The 12,128-nt window shown below is 37.9% G+C and overlaps 1 protein-coding gene across 2 annotated transcripts in view; it reads right to left on the reverse strand.

The window, feature by feature from the left end:
* Positions 1 to 7,727: 7,727 nt before the first annotated feature.
* The window catches only part of NTRK2 (neurotrophic receptor tyrosine kinase 2), a 196,713-nt gene continuing 192,312 nt past the window's right edge, over positions 7,728 to 12,128 (reverse strand). For both annotated transcript variants that reach the window (XM_066181743.1, XM_066181746.1), the window contains 2 exons: positions 10,187 to 10,345; positions 7,728 to 9,363 (listed from right to left, as the gene is read on the reverse strand). In XM_066181743.1, the coding sequence (XP_066037840.1) occupies positions 9,178 to 9,363; positions 10,187 to 10,345 (345 nt within the window). In that variant the 3' untranslated portion in view covers positions 7,728 to 9,177. The remainder of the gene's footprint in view (positions 9,364 to 10,186; positions 10,346 to 12,128) is intronic.

Consider the following 12,128-nt stretch of genomic DNA (forward strand, 5'->3'; position numbering starts at 1 on the left):
ACACTTAGTCCTTTGCACACTTAGTCCTTTGTACACTTAGTCCTTTGCACACCTCAGTGGAAGTGTGCTGTTTCCTTCCTCTTCTCCAGTATATCAGTCCTAGGCTGATGTAGAGGCTGCTGGAAAGGGTCAAGGAGTATTACAGGCTTCAAGCTGACCACAACCACATGTACCCTGCTCATGTTGGAGATACACCACAACACCTCAGCAAGCATACTATGGGACTGTCCCAAACCACTGCAAAGGAGAAAAAACAAAAGGAGACCTATTGTCACCCAGAGTTTGCCAGTGAAAAGGAATCATGTCCATCACCTCTATCAGGTTGTGAACATGCACAAGCCAAATCAGTTCAGACACTTAAGGACAGGGACATCTTGTTTTCCAGGACTGTGCCCAACAGTCACATGAGGCTGAGGGCCAAGGCTATGCTCTCCCCTGTAGGGGCAGCTGGGCTGCAGCTGGTCTAACCCTGACATATGGTGGGGAATGATGGCAGGGGGAAACATCAGCATGAATGTGTTGGGAAGAAATGTTCACATGTTGCTTCTTACTGGAAGATAGCCCAGGCCGCTCAACACTGCCTAGGGCTTGAAGACCACAAGTTCACCTTCTGTCAGCTTTGTAGGCTGCCAGCTCCCATTTCCATGTCTTTTCTCCTCTCTCTTCCATGGACAAAACATACTATTCACCTGCCCTCACACATATTGAGAGCACCTGCTGTCCCTGCAGGGCTCAGAAATTAGAGGACACTTATATGTGCAAAAACCAATTGGCTCAGAACTGTCTGTTTCAAGGGTGAAGATGATCACTTCTGCCAGACCGGGAGCTTCTGACCTGCCAATACAATCTGGGGAATTAAAAAACTTCAGTTTAATTGTTGCCCAGGTCCAGGGCTGGTAGTATTGGGTAGAAGAGCAATAGAAAAGTGGCCAAGAGAGGAAATTTTCTACCTTTGATCAGCTATTAAGCAGTTTGGTTTCAGACTGTGAAGCAGAGGGTGATGAATGCCTTGTCATTACTTGTGAAGCCTCAGCTTTCCAAAATAGGACCTGGGTTACCCTGAACAGGACCCTACCCTGGGAGTTACCAGTATGAATCAATACTCCCATTCCTGCTAATCATCAATAAATTACTTAGCCATTCTAACCATTCCTGACTGAGCTAACTGGAGAACTCAGATTAATGAACCAGCAATCAGATCTGCCTATGTTGCAACATACTGAATAGCAGTATCACTTTTTATGTATTTAAATTAACTGTTTCAGGGAAAAAAAAAAAAAAAAGACAAAAATCAGGATAATAGGGGCAGATCTGGACTTTCCATGACACTAGCAGTCATTGTATCATAGCAAAGAACTTACAGGCCAAGAAACATCTTCTACCATGTTGGAAGTGCTCAAAATATGTGTGAATATTTTTCCAAGTGTCAGTTTCATTTGTCTTTAAGGTCAGACATGAGAACAGCAAAGCTACACGTCTAATTTTTACAGCACACTTTATATTCTTACTCTCTGATCTTCCTTATCCATCTCTTTTTCCCTTGTATTCTATTTAATACAGATCCTAGCCAGAAAGAGCACACACTCTTTAATTCAAATTGTTATTACTTGTTACAATAAATTTATTTGCATGATATGATTATCAATTCAAGAAAGTAAAACATTTTTTTCCACTCCATTGTTCTGCTTATGGTCTTTTTTACTAGTATTCTTCACTGCATCGTTGAAAAAAATAGACCCAAGCTCTAAAATCTTCCAACTCCTGAAATCTATGAATTGCTGAAGAAATTCTATGTCTGTTGTACATGTCAATCTATGCTCAAAAGGTTGAAGCATGAGGTTCTTAGCATAGAAATTAGTTGAGTAATTCTTCAGGTGTTTAGTTCAAATATTCTTTTTTCTTGCATGAAATCTTTCCTGCCAGAACCAATGGTTTATGGCAAATATTAATAAGCTGCTTTGGTAAGCAAATCTGGGAGCTGGTTAAGTATAGTCTGCCTACCTTGTCCTGAGTAGGTCCAAGATTTTGTTCTTTCTTTTGTCCTTTATAGGACCATGTTTTTTGTTTGTTTGTTTGTTTGTTTGTTTGTTTTTAACTTTAAGCTTTCTCACTGTTTAAAAAGGAAATTATTATAGCCATTAAAAATACCAATGGGAACAATCAAGAAGCACTGTGAATCACCTTTAAAGCAATACAGTGACCAGGATGATTTTCAAGTTGTATGAATCATTTAACACAAAGTCTTCTTCACTATAAAATCTCTTGTGAAAGTTGAGACTTAGCAGCAGCAGGTGCAGGACTTGTGTTGCACATTCCTTGCTGACCTGTTTAGTACTATTTTCACAACTTTCTGTGGATTTTATGCAGGAGGCCTGCACTGGTAACCTGAGAGATCTTCAGATGCTGTGAAGCCATGGATATCACTGAGCTGTGCATGAGTGACCTTTCACAGGCTACCAAGTCTGACATATTTTGGGAGCCTCAGGAGCTCATCAGACTCATTAGTCTTTCCCAAGCCTCCTGTGCAGCCTGAACTAACACCTTTACACTTTCAGTTGAAGTGACCAGAAGGCAACCAAAATCACACCAGTCTCTGCTTTTACAGAGAGCTTCTTTGCTCTGCTCTGATACATAGTGCATGCTGCAGGGCTGTATGTGTCCGGGTGGGAAAGGCAGATGATACAGAACTCTTCTCCCTCAAGTGACTAAGTGATGAGCAAGTGTTTCAACACTTCTTGCCTGCCATCTGGGACTGAGCTCAAAAGCACAATGGGACTCTGTGGGTCAATATGGTGGTTGCTGGTTAGAGGAAATTTAAAATGGAGCCTTGGGTAGGCTGGGCTGCACAGGAGAGGTACCTGCCTGCCTGCTGCAATGCTGCAAAAAGTCTGAGCGTACTGCTGAGGCACTCCATGGGCCCTGCTGGCTCATCTGGCTTTGTGTCCTTGGTGCAAAGCCACCATGAACAGTGGTAATGTCCTGTGCCTGCTGCAGCTACATGCTCCTAGCCTTAAAAATCCGTGGGGAAAGTGAATGGGGAGGACTGTGTGCAGGCTGTTGGGCCCATGCTGATGGCCAGTGATAAATGCTGGGGGTTTCCAAAGTTCTCACTGCTGCCAAACAGATTTCATCACAATCAGTTGCTTGCAGAGAGGTATTTAATTTTGGTATAGAAAAGCCCACCAAATCCAGAAGGCATCAGGATTTTACCATGAAAAGCAGGTAAGGCATTTCTAAGCCACTGCATGAACATGAACTGTCAACAAGTTTTAATGATATTTTCAGTTTTGGACAGATTTCATCCTGAGGCTTCTTCTCAGTGGATTATAATCCTTTGATCTATTGAATGCTTATAGCCAGCTCATCTAATCTTGAAGAGATCTCTTGGCAGAAGGAAGCACATACATTCATAAAGTGGCTCTTGAATTGTTTTACTCTGACCTTGGAGGGCTTGGCTGAGATCAACAGATTGTGGAGGGATCACTAATACAGTTGCTGAACCTTCCTTTGAACGTCTACATTCTGAATCTTAATTAAGGACTTGGATTTAATGCTATATTTGTTCATAATATATTCATAGTAGACTGACATGAGTTAAAAAGAAAAAAACGACATTTTTAACAGGGCTGTAGTTGGAGGGACACTTTTAGAACTTTTAGAGGGACACTTTAGAAAATACCTGAAGGCCTGCTTCTGCTAGAAGAGAAGCAGGTGTTTGCTGCCAGCTGCCCAAATGAACAAGAATTCAAATAGTATCTTCCTTTGGATAACAAAGATCAAAAAAAAAAAAAAAAAAAAAAAAAAAAAAAGAGTCTGCTATCAGAATAGCCATTCAGTTGTCCTATTAATTCTGGTAAACTCTTTCATGAACTACGAGTTCAGCACCTATTTTTGCTTCACAGTTTTAGAGTGCAAACCTGCTATGCTCCTAAGCATACCAAAATTTTCCTTAATTTCATCCTAAAAAGAACAGAGGTAAACAAAGGCATTCAAACAAAGAAAACAACAGACAACACTTCATTAAATGTTTAGTGCTTTAAAGTAATAATTTTATCTTTCTTTTGGATGACATTGTTTATTGTAAGACATCATTTTTATTAAATACACTGTAATACAAGAGACTTTCCATGTCATGTTGAGAGAAGCTGGTCACATGATTCACAAACAAAACTTTTAACACTGATACCTAGGCATCACTTTGAAATCAGCCAAGATGCAATGAAAGTTTTAAAGCAATGACTACTTATAACAAACTGCAAAACAAGAATCACTAAATATTTCCACAGAGACATCACATTAAATAAATTTTTAAAAAAAAAGGAAAAAGAAAGGAGAAAGATAGCTCTACACACCAGGTCACAATTTGGTGACAATATGGAGATTTATATTTGGATGTAGATATCTTCCTCTTTACCTAAAGTGACAAACAGAGTGATATCTAGAAATATATATACATAAAGTATAGGTGGAGAGAAGGGCTGGGACAAATATTTCATAATTAATTGATTCTCTCTCTATTGGTGATTCAATTAAACATAAATATTGAATTAAATTATTTGTATATAAAACATTCTTAGGTGCTTTTCTATAAGTTACAGAAAGATACATATAAGCTGCAGGAATTAGGCCTCTGGATAGATTTGATTTGTTCTGTTTTCTCACATATTCCAATCAATGGCCTCACTTACTAGCAGCTTCCATAATCCTTGCTCAAATATTCAGTGTTTATAAAACATCAGCCAGTCATCACTCAGAACCTTCTACAAGCAAACAAAAAATCCCCACAGATCTTGTGCAGAATGCATAGTCGGAAAAATAACACACCCATCATTTCCCATTTCTTCTCCTGAGACATATGTTTAAAAGATGGCAAAATAGTCACTTGGTTGCTATTGTGAATTTCACAGTGTTTTCCCTGCAACATGTAGACTTTTCTCTTTTTTTTTGCTTCATATTTGTGATGAACAACACATCCCCCCACCCTGCCCAAATAAAGGTGTTTTAACTAAGGCTCTAAAGGACCTCTTATTCAAAGCAGCAGTGGTTTATTCTAGCCCTCACAACAAGAAAATACAACTTTCTGTGCTATCAAAACCTTCATCTCTCTTTAGAAATCCCAACTTCCTCTCCAGTCCCTCCCCGCTCCCCTCCCCCACATTTTAAAGCAGTATTTGAAATTCAATTACAGGCCACAACAACTCAAATGCAGGCTTGTTCTAGCACATATGCATTATACCTTAGTCATTTGGGTAATTAAATTTCTTTTAAAAGTGTTTTGTAAAAGTCTACATCAACCACAATCTCTTATAAAGGTGGGGAGGGTACAGACAGAGGGAGAAAGAGAGCAAAAGAAATAAATATAAGAGAAGGAAAGAAGAAGGAAAGACAGGAAAAGAGAAAGAAGGAAAGAAAGTGATAAAAAATAGCAAGGACAAAAAACCAAGAAGATAAAAAATAAGCAGTTACTTATTAACCTGTAGATAATACATAGATATTATGTTTTACAGGTCAAAATGAATGCAGTCCTTTAAAAGTGTATACTTCATCAGGCATCATGGGGTGCTGTTGCTTTACAAGTGTCTTTCTCCATGGCCAGCTCCGAGTTCTGTAGATCTATTGAGAGTGAAGGACAGAGTGCGACGAATGCTACTATTATTACTCCTGAATGTCAGTGTTCTTGTTCTGCCAGTCATGTTGCAGTGTGAATAGTCCATCTCATTCTTGGAATTATTTCGTTACTGAAGGCAAGTATAAAATGCTAACGGAGCTGTACTGTTATGCTAGAACATTAAAACAATAGTAGTACAAACCCAGAAACGACAGTAAAACAAACTCTGTTTTCTGAGCTTGGAAGCTTATTTGTTAATTTCATTGTGAGAAATCAACAAGTGAGATGGGAATGGAAGAAATTTTTTTATGCAATCACCTGGGGAAGAAAAGTGCTCGTTGTTAAATCTCTGGCATTCTAGCACTGCCTCTGCTGCACACCAGTTAGAAAGTTGAATCTTACAAATATAGAAAAAGAAATATCAAAAGAAAAAAAATTGGTTACTCAGCAGACATTATCAATTTATTAGTAGCATTCTAATCATAATTTGTAGTAACATAGGTGTATGTAAATTTATACATATACACACAGCCCATACATAATGTGCATGCATGTCTGCACATATATAAGTAAAATACAACAGACATAGGCATACATGTATATGCTATGTGTGTGTATATATATATATGCCATATGCAAACACACATTTAGTACATATATATATGGTCAGTTCATAGCACAGTCCAGAAAGACTTTTTAAATGAGCCTGATTGTCATATTTACTCAGTGTATACAATTTACCTGACAGTGCAAGCATGATGAATATGCACATATAATCACCATTCATTGTGACTTGAACATATTTCTTCCTCTTCTCTCCTCACTTTGCTACACGTATCCACCTTTTAAGGAACAAATGCAAACTATGTATAGCTACAGTTTACAGCTTTTCTACTGTGATTATACATTTTATGCACTATCAAGAACGTTAACGATATAGGTCAAGGTTATCTATGGTGGTGGCTCTGTAGAACATTTGGTCCTTTAGAAATTTAACAAACTGCTATGTTATTGCACAACGCATTTTAATACTATTTATTCTCGGAAATGACTCTAAAAGTCTCACTAGTAAATCAAAAAGAAGATGCCACTAAGTACATATTCATAATTATGTGGTCTTGTGGTTATTTTTGGTATATGTTCTTTCAGTTCTTGCAAAACACAACTGCTTGCTTTTGGGCTGGAGCCTCTTTTACAGTAAAAGCATCATTCCAGATGCCTTTTTCTTCACCTCAGAAGAAACTAAAACAGAATATGCAGGTAGAAACTTAGCAGCCTCCTCCACCAACTGCGCCCTCATCCCACTGCACAGTAAGAGGACTCTGGTATTTTTTTTCCCCACCACTGTTATTTTGAAGATCAATTTCAAATTCCTTTAAAATATAACATTCATATTCTCAAGAGAATGGGTTTCACTGGATGCTCAGTCTTTTTCTAGTTTTCTGTGAGAACTTCCAAGACAGTCAAGATAAAATCTTAAGGCCCATTTTGTAGGAATCTTCCTCTGGCTTTTTATGTGTTTCCAGTTCAGTAGCAGTTAAGAAATAACATCTAGTTTATTAAAGAAATACTGAGTATGGCTTTATAGTTACACTGTCATGTTTATTTGTAATACTGCCTTTTCAATGACATTGAGAAGGGTAAAACTTCATCAGTGTCCAGTGAACTGTTTTCTTCTGAAAATGTTCAGAATTTTTATAAGCTAGCTCTAAAAGCTTCTGAAGGAAAAACTTAAAGTGCCTCAATAAATAATACATGCAAGCAAATGATATATTAAATGTGCTATGGGAACACTTACAAAAATAAAATACTTAATTTATTAAATAAAATATCCCCAACACGAAGATGGACTAGTTTGATCTGGCTCATATCAATAAGAAATAATAAAAAGAGAAAATGGAAAGAAAGATCACTTTTTTGCAATAACGCCCCCTCACAGAGGGAAGCAGAAGTCTTGAGGAATAGGTAAGGTAGGTTTTCATTTGTAAGAATTCATATTAAAAATAATCCTAGCTCTAAATTTCAAATTGTCAACTTCTAGTTTGAAAAACAACATGTATGCCCATGCAGCGGTCATCAACACAGTGGCCATGCAAATGTTATACACATACAATGCCAATCCAATCAAAACTAAATTATTTAATAAGGTGTGTATGTTGTTTATGACAGCAATAGTACCAATACAAAATGACGCTGAGCTCAGAATCTTTGCACTTTGAATAGCAAGCCATAACAACAGAGTAATTTGTTTTCTCTAGAGATCTTTATCCCCTGCTATGTCTCAAACATAACCAGTGATCTCCGTGCTTTAGGTTATTCATGTTATATCAGCCTATAATATCTATAACATTGTAAAGGCATTTTAACATGGCCAATGTCCTCCATTAGCCCCTTATAATGAAATATAGGTTACATCATTATGAGTTTGTTATGCCTACTAGGGTGTACTACAAGATGAGTGATTTTTTCTGCACAAAGGGCATTAATCGACAAAGACCATGCACAGTTTTTCTTGCACGGTTAAAAAAAGAAAAAGGATTGAGGAAGGAAGGAATATGCTGCTGGACAAGCATAGGATAAGATACACCTGCCTCAGCATTTATAGCTTGTCCTACCAAAATCCTTAATTTCAACAGGTGATCTTGAGATTAATATTGTATGTAACTAAATCTAGCTTCAGCCTTAACTGAGAAAGACTACCTGGAGAACATTTTTACACCAGTGGCATGACAATATCCTACCAGAAGACAAAAGAGGGCATCTGTTTAGTTTATCATGTTGTAACACAATTGCGTGCAGTGCAGGGACCAATTTTTTTGTTTTACTTGATCCTGGCAATGAATGGTGCTGGCAAAACACCTCCTTAAACAATCCCTTTAGTCCTCAGAAAGACTCTTCAGGGAAATAGCTTGACCCCCTCTTCCTTCCATCAAACCATTTCAGTGTTTTCTTGTAGGGTTGGATGCCACCTGATTTCCCAAGTTCCTCCAGATAGTGTATCACACAAGAGGGTCTTCTTTCTATCTGGCTTCATCTTTGCAAAGAACATTCTTTATGTAGAAAACACCAGTCTTCTTTTTCCACCCACAGGCTGAAGCAAAAAAAATGAGGTGAATCCATAGAAACTCCCAGCAGCTATACAGCAGAAATCACAAAATTTTAGTCAAATACATTTTTCCCTTTTTTTCATCCACATCAAAGGCATGAATACAACAAGGCATTGTTAGTTGTGGTGGGCAAACTGAAGAGTCTGCTGATATAACAGATTGGGTTTTTAAGGCCTTTGTCTATGCAGACTCACCATAATGCAGAAGCCAAATTGATTAGAAAGACAGGAGAGAAGGGAAAAAAAGATAGAAACTGAGAGAAAGAGAGAAGATACGTCTTGGTAATGTCTAAAAAGTCAATACTGTGTCTACAGATGGAGAAGCACACATTGCTTGCCCTTTGAAAGCTTCTCCACAATTTTGTCATTAATACTGTCAAAGTAAAGAATACATTTTAATGTAGTTCAGCGGCAGTTGAAAACATTCATTCCCGCAGCCCAGAAGAAGAAATGCTAAGAGACTTTAGCCTAAAATGTCCAAGTAGACCGGAGATGCCTTGGCCAAGTTCTGAAGGAGGGAGTGGATTTCTTTGATGTTGAGCCTCATGTGAGGCTCCCGTTGCCAACAGCCCAGCATCAAGTCATACACTTCCTTTGGGCACGTGCGAGGTCGCTGCAGGACTCGGCCCTGAGTGATGCACTCAATCACCTATGAGAAATCACAAGCAAAGGATCATCACAGTTGTGCTAGCTACATCAAGTTTATCCATGGAAGAGTTAATTTTAACCATAGCAGCCTCACTGGTGGCTGCCATGCAGCCATCTCTGGAAAGGACTGCGTTTATAGGCAGATGAATGTGCAACAGTATGCGATCTGGAAAATTCACTGTAATGTAAGTGATCAAAGAGCGGTAACTTCACTCACATTAAGTTCACCCACACTGTCCACCCCACACATAGGGAAATTGGAGCTGGCAATTATTCCCATAACTTCTCTCTCTACCCAACTACCACCTCAGAGGAAGTATAAATTTTCAACCTTCTCAAAGACCATTAATGCCTCTTCTTCTCTCTACCCTCTGCAAACTTATGACTATCACTGTGGCTAATCTCTGGAAGTGGGATGCTTGTGACTGCCTAGAAATCAAGAGATATTTTCATTACTTCAATCTAATCATTCTATGGTTATGGGCAACCACTTTGAAACAGTACCATGTATGATATGTCTGTTCAGAAGATAGATAAGGTCCTTTTCATTGTCTCAAGGTTTACCCAGGCAGACATTATGCTATATAAAAGGAACAACTAAATTACAACTGCTCTAGTTCTGCTTGAACACCTTCCATCCACTCAGGTGAGAAAAGGGTGAAAAAGAATAAATTCAACCATATGGTTCATGAAAATACAATAAATACCGAATATCAGTGTTAGCCTTTAAGAAATAAATTTCTTGCTGTTCCGTCTCCAGAGAAGGCGCACCAATAATTAGTATAACATCTTTCCAATGCAATTTGAGAATATATTACACACACCTCATTGTTTGAGAGCTGATACCATGGCTGTTTGCCATAAGTAAAGATTTCCCATAACACAACCCCCAGGCTCCAGACATCGCTTTCTGTGGTGAACTTCCTGTACATTATACTCTCTGGAGGCATCCAACGAATGGGCAGCATGGTGTGACCCCCAACCTGAGAAAAACAAATAAAAGAGTTAGAAATAGTTTCTTCAGACCTTCACAGTCTGGAGGCAGTCTGAAGATGTTAAACATGGAGAATGCATGGTTTCTTTTTTTTCCCCATCTGGTAACATTCACTTTGAGGAGCTTTGAAGAACTGTGGATTCATGGTCCAAACCCCTCTCCCCCAGCAACAATGAGTACCATACAATACATTCCTTAACAAAAGCCTCAAAAAATGCTGTTTCTGACATCCCAACTAATCTTTAACATTTACTTGGCACACTGTATCTAAGGAACAGAAAGGTCTACATTAAATACCAACCAACTTTGAATTAGGCCAGTTCTACTCTCTATTTTAACACTCAAGAAACTAAAAAGATTCATTAGATGAAATCTGGACAGGTGATTCTCCTAGAAACTCTGCAATATCAGCTGAAATACATGAAGACACAGTGGTCTGACTGTATGAAATTGTAAGATTGGCTCTGTACAGTTGAATATCCTAACTCTGACTGAATTAAAGCAATGCTATTTTCTGTAGTTAAGTTCCACAGTTAATGCATCAAATTATTTTGTTCCATATTAACTACCCTGTCCATTAAAAAAAAAAAATATCAGTCCTATGGATATATTCCCTTGATAATAAACAACTTGTAAGATGCAGATTCCTACTCTAAATAAGTCATGTTGAATGGGACCTTCCCTGAATTAATGCCTTTCTGAAGGCTTTTAGAACATTTTAAATTTTGTCCAGAAAATTAAACTTCCTTAGACTCTAGGTTTCCTAACCTTAATTTAAATTTTTAAAAGTATTTTATTTCCAGATTCTAAACAATTTATTATTCCTGTCTTGTCCTATTCTGGTGGTATCACACCAATAAAGATATCTATTTAAGTAACTTTTAAACAGTGTAACTGCTGAGATACTGTTATATGTATATACAGATATGCTGCTTACTTTTGTACCATGAGAACTGAGAATATTTCCAAGTTATATTTAAAAAAAAAAAAAAAAAAAAAAAAAAAGGAAAGTTTTCAAGGACATCTTACTCTTGATTAACTCATTTTCCTTTCTGAAAAGATATTTTATTATGAAACCACACTTACACTTTCAGGATTCTGTCAATTCAAAATATAATTTCTCCTTTTGGGACATAATATATGTTGTTATAAATAATGGCCTTCTTGTTCTCATGTTCAAACAGCAAATGGAAGAAAAACCCAACAGTCAGGGTGGACATCATTTCTACATCACACACGATACCCATTACCAGTTATTTGTCAATAATTCAGTGTTAGTGCAGCATACCAAACACAGCTATGGCTGTGGTAGCTCAGTCCTGTTCTGTGCATCACCACAAGACCATGTTCACTGCTGATTTCATGGAAACAGAAAGTCATGCTAAAGTTTTCATAGACTTGGTTTATCAAGAGGCCCTTCTTCTACTCCCTCCACATGAGATGTTATGTGAATGATGGAAGAATATTACTTAGCAGGTTGTTGAATGACAGGCAGGGTTCCCAGTTTCAGCTCCTCACTACACTGTGGATGTGCTTCTAACTCCATGCAGGTTGCTAAGCACAGGTGTCTGTCATGGGTTTTGTAAAGAGCATATTATTCTATTCCATCTGGGTGGAGCAGAATTGCTTATCTTTGCCCAGATGGGTCAGTGTCACTTATCAGATGGTGGAGTGCTACTTATCTCTCTTCATCATTTCACGACTTCCATGGGAATGTTTTCTGCTAATGAACCATTAAGAGCTCATCAATGACATTACACATTACACTGCAC

The sequence above is a fragment of the Chamaea fasciata genome, unplaced genomic scaffold, assembly GCF_029207755.1.
Source record: "Chamaea fasciata isolate MVZ Bird 193981 ecotype frontalis unplaced genomic scaffold, bChaFas1.0.hap1 SCAF_4, whole genome shotgun sequence".
In the NCBI taxonomy this organism is placed as follows: domain Eukaryota; kingdom Metazoa; phylum Chordata; class Aves; order Passeriformes; family Sylviidae; genus Chamaea; species Chamaea fasciata.